This window comes from Mustela putorius, unplaced genomic scaffold (genome assembly GCF_011764305.1).
Source record: "Mustela putorius furo isolate JIRA1106 unplaced genomic scaffold, ASM1176430v1.1 tig00000127_pilon_pilon_pilon, whole genome shotgun sequence".
NCBI classification, from domain to species: Eukaryota; Metazoa; Chordata; class Mammalia; order Carnivora; family Mustelidae; genus Mustela; species Mustela putorius.
Window position 1 is genome coordinate 3,815,722 of NW_025421288.1, and position 17,783 is coordinate 3,833,504.

The 17,783-nt window shown below is 37.8% G+C and overlaps 1 protein-coding gene across 1 annotated transcript in view; it reads left to right on the top strand.

Moving 5' to 3' along the window:
* LOC101682584 (fatty acid desaturase 2-like protein FADS2B) overlaps nt 1-17,126 on the top strand; it is a 36,686-nt gene extending 19,560 nt beyond the window's left edge. Inside the window, exons 5-12 of the mRNA XM_004777565.3 lie at nt 1,238-1,363; nt 4,678-4,738; nt 9,608-9,684; nt 9,862-9,959; nt 10,938-11,034; nt 12,892-12,971; nt 14,897-15,022; nt 16,645-17,126. Of these exons, the coding sequence (XP_004777622.1) occupies nt 1,238-1,363; nt 4,678-4,738; nt 9,608-9,684; nt 9,862-9,959; nt 10,938-11,034; nt 12,892-12,971; nt 14,897-15,022; nt 16,645-16,696 (717 nt within the window). The 3' untranslated portion in view covers nt 16,697-17,126. The remainder of the gene's footprint in view (nt 1-1,237; nt 1,364-4,677; nt 4,739-9,607; nt 9,685-9,861; nt 9,960-10,937; nt 11,035-12,891; nt 12,972-14,896; nt 15,023-16,644) is intronic.
* Nucleotides 17,127-17,783: the final 657 nt, after the last annotated feature.

Sequence of the window (17,783 nt, forward strand, 5' to 3'; positions counted from 1 at the left end):
CTTGCAGATTTTCAAGCATACCCCTCCCCTTCTACATGGTATGTCAGTGTCTAGACCAGCATAGTCCAACAGAAATATAATGTAAGCCACATTAAAATGACACCAATCACTTTAAATTTTCTAATAGCCAAATTTTAAAAGGTACCTATATTACCCCACTTATATGTATTCAAAACATTATCATTCAATATGTAATCAATAGAAAAATCATTAATATGGTATTTAGACTCCTTTTTTCATCCTGAGCCTCAAAATCTAATATTATACACATACAGCAAATCTTAATTTGACCGGTCAAATCTTAATTTGACCAGCATGTGGTCCTGGCTACTATATTGAATAGTAAAGATATAAAATACATATAAGCCAGTTACTGAAAGAGGTCAAAAATTCAATAAAAAAACAAATGCTCTTTATTCTTCTGTAGTGATTAATGTAATGGAAAGAAGAGAAATTGAAGATCTCAATGTACCAACAATTTACATATATCATCTCATATCTCCCCAAAAAAACTAATGGAGGTAAATGTCATTATATTACATTTACTGAAGATGGACTAGAGCCTCAAAGAGAATGAAAATTACCCAAACCGCACAACAGTATTTATACATCCAGGACATGAAACCACATCGATGAACTTCCAAATCTTAGCTCTGTAAAAACGTTCAGACTGTAATTGAGAGAAAATCACAAACAACTTAATCAGAGATTATTTGAACTTGACATCAATTCTTTATTTTTATATGAGAGCACTGAAGCCTGAACATCAATCTTCTGAGTCAAGCCCCCCTAAGAAAACATTACAGATCCATGGTTCTTTGAAATACTCATTAAAGCAGGATTCCCAGCACCATTGTGCTTCCCCAAAACTAATTAAAATTTTACAGCTGAGTTTTCTTTATTTCTAAAATAAGAATACTCTCTGCCCCACCCACCTTTAGAATTTTTTCAAATGAGGAGCCCCCCCTAAAGAAAGAGGGATGGAAAAAAATTTCATTGCCACAGGTTTTTATGAAATTTCATAATCAGGAATTGTGTTAGTCTGAACTTGTGCTCCTGGACCACATAGTTATTTGTTTGTAGGTTTTGAAAGCTTTTGTCCAATGAGTCATTCTATGGCCTGAGGCAAGTCAAGAAGCGCAGATGTCTTTGACTTTAGAGATGCATTCAGGAAACTCTGACAAAGGACATTTCAGAAGAGAAATCTCACCACTAATAAACTGTCTCTTCTCCTCAGGGCCTCTCAGCAAAATGGTGGAATAACCAACACTTCCAACATCATGTAAAAACAAACATCTACCCCAAAGACCCAGATATTGATGTGGGCCCACTTTTCCTGGTTGGAGATTTACAACCTGTCAAGGTAGGTTTAGAATTCCCAAGCATATGAGAAATGTTCCTGGAAGTGGTTCCTGGAAACAGCTATGATCTTGTCCAGGAAAAATCAAGTGGGAGGTTCCCACTTCAAGCACATTCTCAGAGCATGTCTCCTTCTTTTAAGCCCAGGACAGAGACATGAAATAATGAAACTGGGGTTGTATGAATAGAGAGAGATGTAGAGCATGTGATTCTATGACCGGGAAGACATCCAACCAACCTCCTATAACAGGAAAAATGATAACTCATCACCCTGCTTGAGCAATCCTGGTGACAGACAGATCCCTGCCCAATGGCCATCATTACCTCTGAGGTGACACAAGATAATGTTAGATAATGAAACCAGGTGACTAAGGTTGACAATGACTCTAAAGTTTAATAAGGATATGGAGACATTCATTTAGAGAAAACATGTTGGTACATTCAGTAAGCATTAAATCACAAATACCTGAATAACTAGATATCTCAACTAATTCTAGCTCAGTTAGAAAAGGTTATGCTGGTATTTTTAGTTTGTATTTATTTGGTTCATTTATACATGAACAGCCCAAATGCTTTGTAAGACACTGAGAGATCTCACCACTAATTTGGACTTCTTAAACAAGGAAAAGGAGGGGAAACGTCAATTCCAGAATTTCTCAGTTGCTGGTTTTTTGTGTTTTTTTTTTCTTAACCTCAACTTAAAATCATCATGTGAAGGACTTCTACCAAAATTTTTAGGAAAAAAAATTTTTAGAAAAAAAACAAATAAAGAAAGAAAGAAAGAAAGAAAAGGTACAAGGATAATCAAAGAAAGGTATTTCTCCTCCAAGGGAAATGATACATCCTGAGAGCCAGGTACTTAGAAAGAGGCTTCTATTGCTTAAAAGAATTTAGGAGTTTATAGCTCTGTAAGTTGCCTACACTTGGCAGTATCTAAAGAAAAATCGTGCAACTTTTTGAAAGTGAGTTTTCCCAGCTTTGGAAGACCCAACCTTCTCCAAGTGCATTAAGAACCAGATTTTTGACTAGATTTTAAAAAAAAAAAAAAAAAAAAAAAAAAAAAGGTCTCTGAGTGTGATCATGAATCAGTTGCTTTTGACAATGGCTACAACCAAGCTGGACTTCTGTGATGGTTGTGGACTCCTATACTCATCATCAAAAATGTGACACTTATTATTTTTTTTATTAATTTTTTTATTTTTTATAAACATATATTTTTATCCCCAGGGGTACAGGTCTGTGAATCACCTGGTTTACACACTTCACAGCAAAAAAAAAAAAAAAAGTGACACTTATTTCTCTCTTTTTTTTAATTGTGTTATGTTAGTCACCATAAAACACATCATTAGTTTTTTGACACTGATTTCTCTAATCATCCCCACAGAGCAAGGATTTGTCTTACTGAATTTTATGAAGCATGATGACCCTCTCCAGAAGTACCTTCCTTAGGACTATGTGTTCAATACACATGCTACCTCTTTTCAATACACATGCTACCTCTTTACAAATGATGGAGCTCACCACTCCAAGATTTACAGCTGCTCTTGGGACATGTCCCTAGACCTTATAGTTCTATGTGATATAATTTCAAAGCTACTGCCTAAGGCATTGCTTAAAATTATTTAAACTCTAAAATTCAGTTGTCTTACATAAAAAATGGTTCTGAAGAGCTTTGAACTTTCCCTTCCTTCTCATTTTACTGCCAAACTTTCTACATATGTTCATGTTCTGAAAGACATAGAGCCCTCTTTTGGAGTGATACTCAAAATCAGTCTCCATCTAGGTGTGCCATCTCCCAGGAATTTTCCACCTGCTCACTACTTAAATATCTGGAGGTTTGGGAGTAACTTCAAATAGCTCTTATAACATTATCACCATGATATTTCTTATCTATGACAGTAAAGAAGCAAGAGTCAACCCTGCTATCCAAATACAAAAAAAAGTTTATATGTAGGAGGAAAGATATCAACAGAAAGGGGGGGAGAATCAAATGTTGCCCAAAGTGTTGTGACAAAGTGAACTATAGAAAAAAATATAGAGATGTAAATTTTCATTTATTCATTTATTCATTCATTCATTTTTTCAACTAAAGATATATTGTATGTTTACTAGGTATTGGAGACAAAACCATTACCTCTACACTTCCCCTCAGGGTATTTGCTGTCCTTGTGTGCTGAGCACAGGCTAAATTAAGGAAACTACTAGAAAATGAATAAAATTTACAGTATTAAGATTATATGTGGGGGGGCACCTGGGTGGCTCAGTGGATTAAAGCCTCTGTCTTCAGCTAAGGTCATGATCTCAGGATCCTGGGATTGAGCCCCGCATCAGGCTCTCTGCTCAGCAGGAAGCCTGCTTCCTTCCCCCTCTCTCTCTGCCTGTCTCTCTGCCTACATGTGATCTCTCTGTCAAATAAATAAATAAAATCTTTTTTTAAAAATTGTATGTAGGGACACCTGGGTAGCTCACTCAGTTAAGCATCTGACTCTTGATTTTGGATCGTGATCTCAGAGTTGTGAGATCAAGCCCCACTTCAGGCTCTTCAGTGGGCATGGTCCCTGATTAAGATTTTCCCTCTTCCTCTCATTACCCCCACCCCCCCCAAAAAGATGTACATAATATCATTATGCTTTAGAAATAGTAAATTACAGTTTTAAATCCATGATGAGAACATAAAGGAGGAAAGATGGAACAGATAAGAGGTGCCATGACTATATCTTTTATCACATGACCACTTGATAAATATCTGTTGGATGAATGGATGGAGATAGAGACTGGCTTCAAGCAAAATTCTAAACACCATAGTTAAGATGAGCTAGGAAAATTCATCAGAAATATTCCTTCTGATCACCACTCCACTCCATTTAAGGACAAAAAGTTTCAAAATGACTTCCTTGGGAAATTTTTTAACATTAATTGTTGTGGGTTTTTTTATTAACATATGAGGAATTATCTGTTTCAGGGGTACAGGTCTGTGATTCATCAGTCTTACACAACTCACAGCATTTGCCATAGCACATAACCTCCCCGATATCCATCACCTGGAAATTTTTGTTAATCACAATCCCTGTAGTCAAATGCAAGAATTGCCCATATTTAATTAAAGCAAAAATTTGCCTCAATATTTCCTCTTATTACAGTTCTGGATCTTCTAGTACTTTAAGTTTGATAGCCAAAAAACTGACCAGATGGTTCTTTCTACAGAGATTTTAGACACACACACACACACACACATACACACACACAGAGGGCATTGTCCTTGAGTGTAATGACCAGAAGTCTTGTCTCTTATTTTAGTTTTATTCTCTCTCCATTCAGTATGGCAAGAAGAAAATCAAATTCATTGACTATGAAAAGCAGCACCTGTATTTCTACATGGGTGAGTTTCCACATGGGTGAGTTTCCTTGAAGCCACTTTCTTTACCATCCCATCAGGTCAAGCCAGACAGCTTGACTGTTGCACTCTCACAGACAAGCTCATGTCCTCTTATGACTGGGAAGAACAGCATGTCTTATCTAGGGTTTCCTGGGGCAAAACTCTGAAAAGGAAAATGGAAAAGCAAATAGACATTTTTTTTGTGCATCTCAGGGGATGCTTCAAGAGAGATGGAACTCAGGATACCAACCAAGAGATTTTGCATCTGGTACTCTCATCCTTGAAAGACTAAACATCTTTCAAGAAGAAAAGAATAGTGGTATTTGGATAGGGAAGAAAAAGAGATAGGAAAAGAATACCAAAGGACTGACAGAGTGCAGCCAGAAAATATAGAATCTCTGGAATAAAAGGCACCTGTTAAACTTCTGTGTAAAAGAGAGATGGTTATTCCCATGACCTACTTACAGCTATAGAAGATATTTTGGTGGACAGAGACATGTAGATATATGTCAGTATCTATTTTATTGTTAAAGTAGTACTTAAAATGGTCCAAGCAACAAAATTTATTTAGTAGTAGAATATTTAAACTATTCTACTAGAAACAGCCTAAAATTAGTATGCTTATTTTTTTACATAAAGCCAATATTTGAAACAATCAACTGTAAAGATGCTTAAAACCTTCCCTCATTCAAAGTGTATTTTGTAAGATAAAGGGTTTTTAATTTCTAAGCTAGTGTCATCAACATCAAAAAGCATTCAAGAAAAGCATAACTCTGAAGACATAGTACTTTGTCCAGTTTCTCAGTGGAGAATGGTTGGCATGTCTATTCAACTTTTGAAGCTCACTAATCCTGCAAATGTTTGAACTCCCACTTTATAAACACAAGTCACTGGAAATCCTTTATGATAGCTGCACCCAATATAAGCAAAAATCACAGGTACATACAAATATATATATATATATATACATACATATGTGTATATGCATATATATATTATTAGATATGAATGTGGATTCAGGCTTGAAAGACAATAACTAAATAATTCTGATACTAATAAAAAATCATAAGCAAAATGCTTTGAATTTTTTTTAAGTCTCAGAGTTAGAATTTAGTGATTCATCAGTTGCATATAAGACCCAATTCTTATTACATCAAGTACCTTCCTTAATGCCCATCACCCAAATATCCCTTCCACCCACCACCTCCCCTCCAGCAACCTTCAGTTTTTTTCCTAGAGTTCAGTGTCTCTTCTGGTTTGCTTCCCTCCCAATTTTCATTTTATTGTATTTTTTCTTCCCTTCCCCTATGTTCATCTGTTTTGTTTATTCAATTCTACATATAAATGAAATCATATAGTAGTTGTCTTTCTCTGACTGACTTATTTAACTTAGCACAATACTTCTAGTTCCACCAATGTCATTGTAAATTGCAGGAGTTCATTCTTTTTGATAGCTGAGTAATATTCTCATCTATATCATATCTTCTTTGTCCATTTATCTGTTGATGGACATCTGGGCTTTTTCCATAATTTGGCCATTGTGGACATTGCTGCTGTAAACATTGGGGTACAGGTGCCCCTTTGGATCACTACATTTTTATCTTTGAGGTAAATACATAGTAGTGCAATTGCTGGGTCATAACTAGATCTATTTCTAATTTCTTGGGGAAACTTCATACTGTTTTCCAGAGTGGCTGTATCAGCTTGCATTCCCACCAACAGTATAATAGGGTTACCCTTTCTCCACATCCTTGCCAACATCTGCTGTTTCCTGTCTTGTTAATTTTAGCCATTCTGACTAGTGTGAGGTGGTATCTCATTGCAGTTTTGATTTGTATTTCCCTGATGCCAAGGAATATGGAGCATTTTTTCATGGGTCTGTTGGCCATTTGGATGTCTTCTTTGGAGAAATATCTGTTCATGTTTTCTGCCAATTTCTTAATTGGATTGTTTGGTTTTTTGGGCATTGAGTTTGATAAGTTCTTTATGGATCTTTGATGCTAGCCCTTTATCTGATATGTCATTTGCAAATATCTTCTCCCATTCTGTACGTTGCTTTCTAGTTTTGTTGACTACTTCCTTTGATATGCCAAAATATTTTATTTCGATTAAGTCCCAATAGTTCATTTTTGTCTTGTTTCCTTTCCTTTGGAGACATGTCTAGCAAGAAGCTGCTATAGCCAAGGTCGAAGAAGTTGCTACCTATGTTCTTTTCTAAGATTTTGATGGATTCCTGTCTCATATTTAGATATTTCACCCATTTTCAGTTTATTCTTGTGTTTGCTGTAAGAAAGTCATCTAGTTTCATTCTTCTGCATAGTATATGGCTGTCCAATTTTCCCAACACCATTTATTGGAGAGGCTGTCCTTTTTCCATTGGATATTCTTTCCTGCTTTGTCAAAGATTAGTTGACCATAGAGGTGAGGTCCACTTCAGGGTTCTCTATTCTGTTCTATGATCTATTTGTCTGTTTTTGTGCCAGTACCATACTTTCTTAATTATAGCTTTGTAATAGAGCTTGAAGTCCAGAATTGTGATGTCTTCAGCTTTGGTTTTCTATTCCAACATTCCCCTAGTGACTCAGGATCTTTTCTGATTCCATACAAACTTTAGGACTATTCATTCCAACTCTGTGAAAAATGTCAATGGTGTTTCGTAGGGATTGTGTTGAATGTACAGATTTCTCTGGGAAGCACGGACATTTTAATAATATTTGTTCTTCCAATCCATGAGCATGGGATGTTTTTTCCATTTCTTTGTGTCTTCTTCAATTTCTTTCATAGGTGTTCTGTAGTTTTCAGAGTACATATTCTTTGTTTCTTCGGTTAGGTTTATTCCTAGGTATCTTATGTGTTTTGGTGCAATTGTAAAGGGGATCGATTTCTTGATTTCAATCACCAGAAAAAAATTAGAAGGAACACAAATACATGGAAGTTAAAGAGCATCTTACTAAAGAATGAAGGGGTCAAACAGAAAATTAAAGATGAATTTTAAAAAATACATGGAAACAAATAAAAATGAAAATGTAACAGTTCAGAACCTTTGGGATACAGCAAAGATGGTCCTAAGATGGAAGTATATAGCAATACAAGCCTTTTTCAACAAACAAGAAAGATCTCAAATACACAACCTAACCTTACATCTGAAGGAACTGGAAAAAGAACATCAAATAAAACCTAAATTCAGCCGGAGAAGAGAAATAATAAAGATTAAACCAGAAATCAATGATATAGAAATTAAAAAAAAAAACAGATAACAAAACTGGGAGCTTGTTCTTTGAGAGAATTAAAAATTATTTGTTCTTAACCAAAATCAAATTCATGGCAGTTAACAAAGAAAGTTTTCATAGAACCCCAAAATATGCTCATTACACATTTGAGAAATAAGACAAAATCATGGAAGGTTCCAAACATTTCCTGTAGATCAGTGGTTCTCTACCAGAAGTAATGTTTCCCCAATAGGACATAGACAAAAATGTCTATTGGCTTTTTGGTCAACCAATATTAACCAAAAATGTCAATTCCCACTGCTGCCCCCTTCCACCACTGGGAAATGTGTGCTAAAGGAAATTACCAAGAGGAATTGAGAGGAGAGAAAGTTGGTCAGTGTGATTAGGCCATCTGTATCTGCTTAGGGTCCTGGTGCTTAGGGTCCCACTTCCCCCTCCCTACAGAGATACTGGGAGACAGGGCCTATCCTGGACAATTATATTTAAAGGTATGACTCCCAGGTCCTTGAGAAAGACTTTTCTGGGTTGTAGGAAATCTGTTTCAAAGAGACAGAGAAAGGATTTTATAATTGTAAGTTTTCTAACAGATATACTCTAAGAAAAGGAAGGTCTGATGCCTATAATCAGCTTTGGCTTGAACAAACAGTAAATTCTTTTGGTGGTACTGAACTTTCTCAGGCAGAACCATAACCATAAGGGTCTGGGATCATCCCAAAGGTGTGGCCTTGCACTGTTAGAAACTCTGCTCCAAAAAAAAAAAAAAAAAGTAAGAAACTCTGCTCCTGATGTTCAAGTCTCTCAGTGTGAGGTATAGACAAAATCATTTGTACATGGGGAGTTAGAGAGGGTTGGGGTAAATTGGAAGGGGAGGTGAATCGTGAGAGACTATGGACTCTGAAAAATAATCTGAGGGGTTTGAAGTGGCGAGGGGGTGGGAGGTCGGGGTACCAGGTGGTCGGTATTATAGAGGGCACGGATTGCATGGAGCACTGGGTGTGGTGAAAAAATAATGATACTGTTATGCTGAAAATAAATAAATTTTAAAATTTTTTTAAAAAATCATTTGTACTAAACGTTTGTATTTGAGAGTCTAGAAGCCAATGGTGAGATCTAGTCAACAAAGAAGGCTTTAACTAAAGTCTGATCAAAGACAGAGTTGTCAAAACTCAGAGAGACTCCATCAGACTGTACTCTAGGCAGCCTCACTGCTCCTGGGGGAGAAGAAGGTAAATAACCATCTGGTCAGAAAATGAATATTGCTTCTTTATTTCTACCACCTTGACATATTGTGACAGGGCCCAATCCCAATGATTGTGGTAAACTGAAGGATTCCATGTACCTTGAGAAAGCATGAGAGTTCAGAATAGAAGATTTTCTAGGATGTCTCTATCAAGAATGATGCAAATCTTCAAAGCTTCCTTAGTCTTCTTGAGAGAGCTTGAACTAAATCCTTGTTTCAGCCTCAGAGACTCAAAGAGCCCCATGGAGCCCAGGATGTGGCTGTGGTTCTCCACTTTGCATTGCTTCTCAGGGGCAAGGTTCCAGAAGTGACATGTTAAGAAGGTAGACTCCTGCTGTCTTGCACTGGGGTCATATTCTACTCATTTACTTACCATATTTTTTTGCTGTTGTTCTTTTTCAGTTGGGATCCCCCTCTTCGTGCCTCTGTATTTCAACATAAAATCCATACAATTGATGTACTTCCAAAGGTGTTGGGAAGTGAGTAACTTGACTTATCCTCTAAAGCTAGATAAGATAGAAAGGGGGATATGAAAATGCTTAGTCCCTTCAGATGTGGCTTCCTTGACTAAAAAGGCATAAGACTTAGCCTTAGCCCGGTGAAGGGGAAATGAAATTGTTTCCAGGGCATTTAACTGTCAGTCATTCTCTCTGCAGGACATTGCCTGGATCAGCAGCTTTTACATCCGCCATTTCATTATGTTAGGCCCTTTCTATGGAATCTTCGGAACCATACTGCTCATATATGGGGTCAAGTAAGAAAGCAAGAATATTTTATTCCTGCAACCTAAATGATCCTCTTATGTTCCTTATCTGAGCTGTTTGGGATTATCAGAAGATTGGGACAACAGGCCCCATTCTCTGTAACTGACATATTTCCATGAAAATATTTTTTTTGAAGTTGAATTGATTGAATAAGAAAAGTTCCTTAGAAAAAGATTTACCTAATCTTGCCCTTTTCTTTCCACATGTTTAATTCCCAATTACAGAGTTCCATCTGACCCCCAAGTTCTTTTGAATTGCAATCCAGCTGGACACCAAAATCCTTCCATAATGGAAGGACAGGAATTTTTAATAGTTATTTTAAGACAAGAGATTTTCCCAAAACCAAAATGACTAAAGAGTTCTCTTCAACTTTACAATTTATTCCTCACCCATTCTTTTACATTATTATTCTAAACCCTACATAATAATGAGGATATTGACAGCTACTATGCATCAGGCACTTGGATAAAGGATTTATCTGCATTATCCTATTTGATGTAATCCTTGCACATTCCTGTAATGTAGAGAGCACCATCATTTTTCTGCTAAGAGAGCTGAAGCTCAGGGAGATTAAATCATTTGTCAAGGTTACAGAGCAGGTAAGGGCCAGTGGCAGTGCCAAACCAGAACTTGAATCCAGTTCTCTCTGATGACAAAGCCAAAATTTCACTCACTTTGCATATCCTAGGTATCTTTTGATCCTTGGGCCAATGCTGCAGTGAACTTTGGGGTCACTGCTCCCATACATTGGGCTGCAAGTCTGGTCAAGTGATCATAGCCTAGTGTGTCATCTCTATATACAAAGAGCTTCCAAAGAGGGAAACAAAGGACCACCATTTTATTGGAATCTCTCCTTCCCTTTCATTTCCTCTAATGCTCAACCAGATCTGCCAGCAGTTGTACGAGCCCAGTGATAGGAACTGAAACACCCCAAGGAGTCATCACCTCCTCCTTTTATTCTCTGAAAGGTTTCTTGAAAGTGCCTGGATGACATATGTTACCCAAATGAGCCATATACCAATGAAAATGAGCAGAGAGGAGAACCGGGACTGGTTCAGCACCCAGGTAATGTGAAGTTCCTAGGAGAAGATCCTTGAGGCCATGATTTAGAGTCTGGTTTCCTCAAATAATAATAATTTATATTTATGGAATGCTTACTAGGGGCCAGGCACTGTCCACTGCTTTGCATGTAACTACATGACACAGATGCTATGATTATTACTACTCCACAGATGATAAAATTAAGGCATGAAGAAACTGAGTAACTGTATAAGATCACACAACTAGTCCGTGGTAGAAAGCAAGTTTTAAACATTAGGCAGTCTGATTTCAAAGCCTTTTCTCTAAACCAAGGGTCAGGAAACTATAGTCTAAGGGCCAAATACAGCCCATGGCCTATTTTTATAAAAAAAATTTTATTGGAATACAGCCATGCTTATACATTTACATATGATCTATGCCTGCCTTCATGCTACAATAGTGAAACTGAGTGTGACAGAGAATTAAAATATTTGTCTTGCATCTTATAGAAAGTTTACTGACCCCTCCCCCAGATGACACAGTCTTTCAAAAGAATCTGCATTCCTAGAATTACAAAATGAATTTTTACACCTAGAAGGACCCTGGAATTCACCTCATTTCAGTGTATAAATAGAAGGGTCCAGAGAGGAGACCTGGCATGATCTCTGAGCACGCTGTTAATGATTAACAGGGCTATGATCAGTGCAGAATATCTCAACCTCCTAAGCTTTCCACTCTCTATGCCATGATTAACTGGAGAATTCTGTCATTATAACACTTTGGTCCCCAAGCTCATTTCCAAATTAAGTGGACCTTCAATTAGAGCATAGAGTATTGATTCTCAAACTTTTTGGCCACAAAACCATCTTAACCCACTGAGCCACCCAGGCGCCCCAGCCACAAAACCATCTTATACTCAGGAGTTACTGAGAACGTCAAAGAACTTTTGTTTATGTAGGTTATATCCACTGATATTTACTATATTTAAAATTAAAACATAATTTTAAAACATTTATTTATTAATTAACTTTAAAATAATGAAAATAAAACTCATCAATACACGTTAAACATCAGACTGATGATGTCATCCCATATTTAGAAGCTTCTGGGGGGAAAAAAAACTCCACAGTACAAGAATGAGACTTTGAAAATGAAAAAGGCAAATTCTATCTTAGAAGTATTCTGGAAATGGTTTTGACTTTACAGATCGCCTGAAAGGATCCTAGAGAATCCCAAGGTGTGCTAAACGCATACTTTGAGAAATACTGACATCGAACCACAAAAATAACACTCAAAATGGCAACAACCCCAACTAGAATTAAACCTTAGAAAGACATTGAATAAAATGACATTTATAAGAGTTCTTAATCTTGGCAGTCTAGAGAACCCCTTGAATCCTTCCTAGGATAAAGGTTTTAAGTTCATAGAATACATAGATTACAAAGGAAACTACTTACACTGAAATGCACTTCTATGCCCAGAACCTATGGTTAAAACAATTGAATGCCTTACTCCCCATCTAGAAGTCCTCCAAGTGTGCCCTATAGAAAAGGTATTCTAACACCTATAATCTCTACCAAATTCCTACAGTCCCATTTCCCTCTGCCAGAGTCTTCATTCATGACAACTTAGTCATCTATATCCAAAAGCTGATGATGATTTAGCCCCTCAGGCCCCACATACTTCTTTGTATCTATTGCCTTGTATAAACTTCTTAGCAAAATGTTTTATTACTTTTTAAAATCATAAGTTCTTTGAAACAACACACTGTGTATCCTTTTCATTCCTCATAGTTTCTTACACTAAATAGGTACTTGTTGAACAATTGAATTATTAAAGGAATAAGTATTTTATTTGACACTTGGGCTCACTTTACATCTAATGTAAGATTTTTCTTTGCAGGTCTTGGCCACCTGTAATACTGAACAGTCCTTTTTCAATGACTGGTTCACTGGGCACCTGAACTTCCAAATCGAACACCAGTGAGTAATAAAAACAATCCATGGTAAAAGGCAAGGGCTGTCACTTCGAATAGCCCCCTGCAAACATTCCAGAGCAGAGCCCTACAGTCAAGATTTCAGAGAGAAAAAAATGAACCAGAATTCTTTAAAGGCTGCTTTCTTTCTAAAACATGAATGGTAAGGAAGGGAAAAAAAGAAAACAAAGTGTAACAATTGTGAGAAATTGAAGTTCTTGAAAAAAATACCAAAGACTCAGTTTCTAGATTCCCAAAGACTTAGGAATTGGTGATTGGTTTTGTTTTGTCTTGCATGTGGTTTGTTGGCAATACCCAAGAAAAAATCATAATACTTGTGTAACCAAGTTGTGTTGAAACTTAATTAAGATTTCATATTAATATCAATCTATATCATTAGAGCTGAGGTTACAAAATAATCAACAATGAAATCCAATTCCTGCTGCAATTTCCAAATGATATCTGGAAATACTTTACCAACAGGCAGTTAGGAGGATGTACACTAAAGAAAGAGAAAATGAGAGTACTTTGAAAGTCAGTCTCTCCAGAATATTCAAAGAAGAGACTTTCCACACCCTTTTTCCCTAAGCTGTATCTGATAATCAGAGGAAGGAAAAATATGTACTCGTGGAATTTTCTCATCCTTCTTCTCCTGTTAGTCCCTTACAATCTCAGCAAGGGGGACACCTGGGTGGCTCAGTCATTATGTGTCTGCCTTTGGTTCGGGTCATGATCCCAGAGTCCCAGAATTGAGCTCCACATTGGGCTCCCTGCTTTGTGAGCCTGCTTCTCCCACCCCTCTGCCTGCTTCTCCCCCTGCTGTGTGTGCTCTCTCTCTCTCTCTCTCTCTCTCTCTCTGTCAAACAATAAATAAAATCTTTTTAAAAAATAAAATAAAATAAAAAATTCTCAGCAAGGGGCACCTGGATGGCTCAGTCACTTAGGCATCTGACTCCTGATTTGGCTCAGGTCATGATCTCAGTGTCATGGGATCAAGTGCCACACTGGGCTCCACTCTCAGCCCAGAGTCAGGGGCAGATTCTCTCCTCCTCTCTCTCTCTCTCTCTCTCTCTCTCTCTGCCTCTGCCCTCCCATGCTCTCTCTCTCTCTCTCTCTCTCTCTCATTCTCAAATAAATAAATAAATAAAATCTTTAAAATCTCATCAAAACAGCAAAGATTATTATTCATATTTTATCCAAGAAAAGGTTAAAAGCCAAGAATTTCACCTGATTGATTAGTGAAAGCCTTGGATAAAATCCATTTCTCCTCACTTCTTATTCCTATCCTAGAAATTTTTTCCACATACCTTGACTACAACTTACTGAATACTCAACATATTAATTGTGCAGGAGTTAAACGTATATATAGAGAGAGACAGAATGGTGGAGGGGTGGTTATCTCCAACTCTGTAGGTATTTCAAGATGGTAGAAAGCCCTCTACTTTCATTTGACCTGGCTAAAAATAAATATATTTGGTAGAGGTAGTTCTCTTAGGTCTTCCCAAACATTTGCACCCACAGGGTTTGCAGAAGATTAAGAGATAAGATTCGAGTTTTTTGTTGTTGTTGTTGTTGTTGTTGTTGTTGTTGTTGTTGTTTTTAAAGATTTTATTTATTTATTTCACAGAGATCCACAAGTAGGCAGAGAGGCAGGCAAAGAGAGAGGGGGAAGCAGGCTCCCCGCCAAGCAGAGAGCCTGATGTGGGGCTCGATCCCAGGACCCTGAGATCATGACCTGAGCCGAAGGCCCAGGCACCCCCTAGATTAAAGTGTTTTGACAAGAGTTTTGAACTTCCTGGAACAGGAGTACTATGCAATGTCAAGGTTGTGTCTGCCTTGCTAATAGAGTTTTATCTAGTAATAGGAGGAAGGAAACTTCTTCAGGTTGCTCTTTTGATCTAAGTTTTATATCTCCTGTCTCTGTATCTCTAGTCTGTTTCCCACAATGCCACGCCATAATTATCACAAGGTGGCACCCCTGGTGAGGTCACTGTGTGCCAAACATGGATTGCCATATGTGAGTAAGCCCATGCTGGAAGCATTTGGAGATATTATCAGGTAATTACAGAGTCTTTCAGCTCACAGTTCCTATCACTGCTGGTCTCCAGACTGTCACTGCCTTGTGAATCATTTATTCAACAACTATTTATTAAAGGGACATGAGAACCTTCAGGGAACAACGTCAACAATGCAATGATAGTAAATAATTCTTACTGTGTACCTACTTCCTTCTAGGTAATTAATTCTTTGTGAAAATGCCTTGCTGCCCTCCTAAATTTCAAGGTTCTTAAGACCAGAATTGTGTGTTATTGGCCCCTGTATTTCTTCAAGAGCCTTATCATGCTTTATAATTTATATGCCGGGGGTGTGGGGGACTCTCCAATCATCTTGCCCAGAGTTATGAACTTAGATGCCTACAGGGTCCAAGAACATAAATGTGTGGATCGGAGAACGGTAACTGACCAAGAGCAGAGATGTCTGCTGGAACTGAACATCTGTACTCATCTTGGTATATTCACATCCTCCTACAAAACACTAAAAGCCCATGATCTGGATGTAATAAGTTTCTCTTACTTTTACAATTAGAAGAAAAAGAAAATACCGGTGTTTTGAATTAAGCCAACAAGGCCAGGCCTGGCCTGATCTGACCTCTGGACAGTGCTCCCGTTTCAGACTCCCTACCATTCCCATTTCTCTCTTCTGCCTTCCGGATATCTGGCTTCTCTTCAGTTGCTACAAAACTCCCTGCCCCTTACCATTTCCTGTCCTTTCCCACCTTTTCTTTGCTTAGAATGTTCTTCCAGGGGCGCCTGGGTGGCTCAGTGGGTTAAGCCGCTGCCTTCGGCTCAGGTCATGATCTCAGGGTCCTGGGATCGAGCCCTGAATCGGGCTCTCTGCTTGGCAGGGAGCCTGCTTCCCTCTCTCTCTCTCTGCCTGCCTCTCTGCCTACTTGTGATCTCTGTCTGTCAAATAAATAAATAAAATCTTTAAAAACAAAAAAAAAGAATGTTCTTCCAGCCCACCACCTCCCCCTCACATCACCTTCTCAATTTCCATCCACTTTCCAAGGCTTATAAATGCTTTTTCTTCATCTCAATCTCCTCTCACCTCCAGGACCAAACCCTTCATCTGCACTTACAGCACCTGCTTCTCTTCACTTGTGACTTTTATCACAATCGTGACTAAATAACATCGTGGCTAATATATTATTTAATGTATGTCTCCCAACCTAGACCAGGAATCCCATGTAGATGGGACTCATGTCTCTCCTACTCATTGCTACATTCCCCAAGCCTAAAAAAGTATCTTTCACGTTGTAAAATACGATAGGTGGGTAGATATAGGATGGGTTCATATAAAGGGATATGCTTTAACTTATAGAGACTCAGAGACTTTATTTTGAATACTAGAAAAAAGAGCAATTGATTTTTGGGGTACAAAGGAGAATAAAATGAAATATAAACTCAATTTCCTCCTTAGAGGAAAGGTGAACTCATCTGCTAAAAAAACAATGCAGTGTATTTGACTCCTTTTTCTGGGCAACAGAAAAAAACATCCATCAGATATTGCTGGAAGTGACAACATTGCTGTGAATCAAATGAAAGAGCATATGTTATATGGAGCAGCTCTTTTTCCATTAAAGTCTCACCTACTGATGATTTTGTCTGTTTCTCCTGCAGGGCATTGAAGAAATCTGCAGCCCTCTGGAGGGATGCTTACTATGAAACATGAAGAAGAGCATCAGCCTTAATACACATGTAGGGGTATCTCTGAAGGAGGTTAATGAATGTACAAGAGATCTTTCCTGCTTACCTGCTGGTGCCTCTGGCATAACTGAGGGTGCCAGGAGAGTGAATTCCAAGGATACATGATAACCCCTTCCCTGAAGATTTTCTCTGCAAATGCAAAGCAATGGAAACACAAGGTGGTTAAGGTGACAAAAGGGAAATGGGAGTCAAATTCTTTTATTTCTTCAATAGAATCTTGAACTTGGTCCTACCGATTGGATCATCTCCATCATTGGGGCATAAGCACAAGAATCAGAGAAAATTTTACTGATGAGGTGGGTATAGGAAGAAATGGGCCAAAGGAGAGACCTCTGATGGGCACTTCAGGAAACACTTCAGTTGTTCCTAGAAGAGAATGGTGTATTTAGGAAATTTCTGCCAGAATACAAATCTTTGCTTATTCCTTACTTAAATGTGTGAGTCTCTTTTTCTTTTTTTTTTTTAAGATTTTATTTATTTATTTGACAGAGATCACAAGTAGGCAGAGATGCAGGCAGAGAGAGAGCGGGAAGCTGGCTCCCTGCTGAGCAGAGAGCCTGATGTGGGGCTCGATCCCAGGACCCTGAGATCATAACCTGAGCTGAAGGCAGAGGCTTTAACCCACTGAGCCACTCAGGTGACCCAGAGCCTCTTTTCCTTTAAAAAATAAGTCTAATTAATATTAAAGCCTCCTTAAATGTTTTCATCTTCACTTTGGTTTTTCATTATTGTACCTACATAGGTGTAATTGTTATGTATATAAATTTTGCTTCTAAATTATAAAATCTCTTAAAGGAGTTCCCTACATCAAGGCCCAATAGCCATTGATTAAGGAGGTTAAGATTCCATGTTTGAAAACTATTGGTCTTATGCTAAAGTATAAACTGTCCCTGATCATTTGATTGATTTATCTAATCCCTACCCACCAAAGAAGAATTACTACACCTTGTTATTAGGTAACTCTGATGAAGAAAAGAGACTTGTTTTGTGTACTATAGACATCAGGCTGTGTCAAAGCATTTTTCAAGCTGAGCATTAAATTAAGCACATGT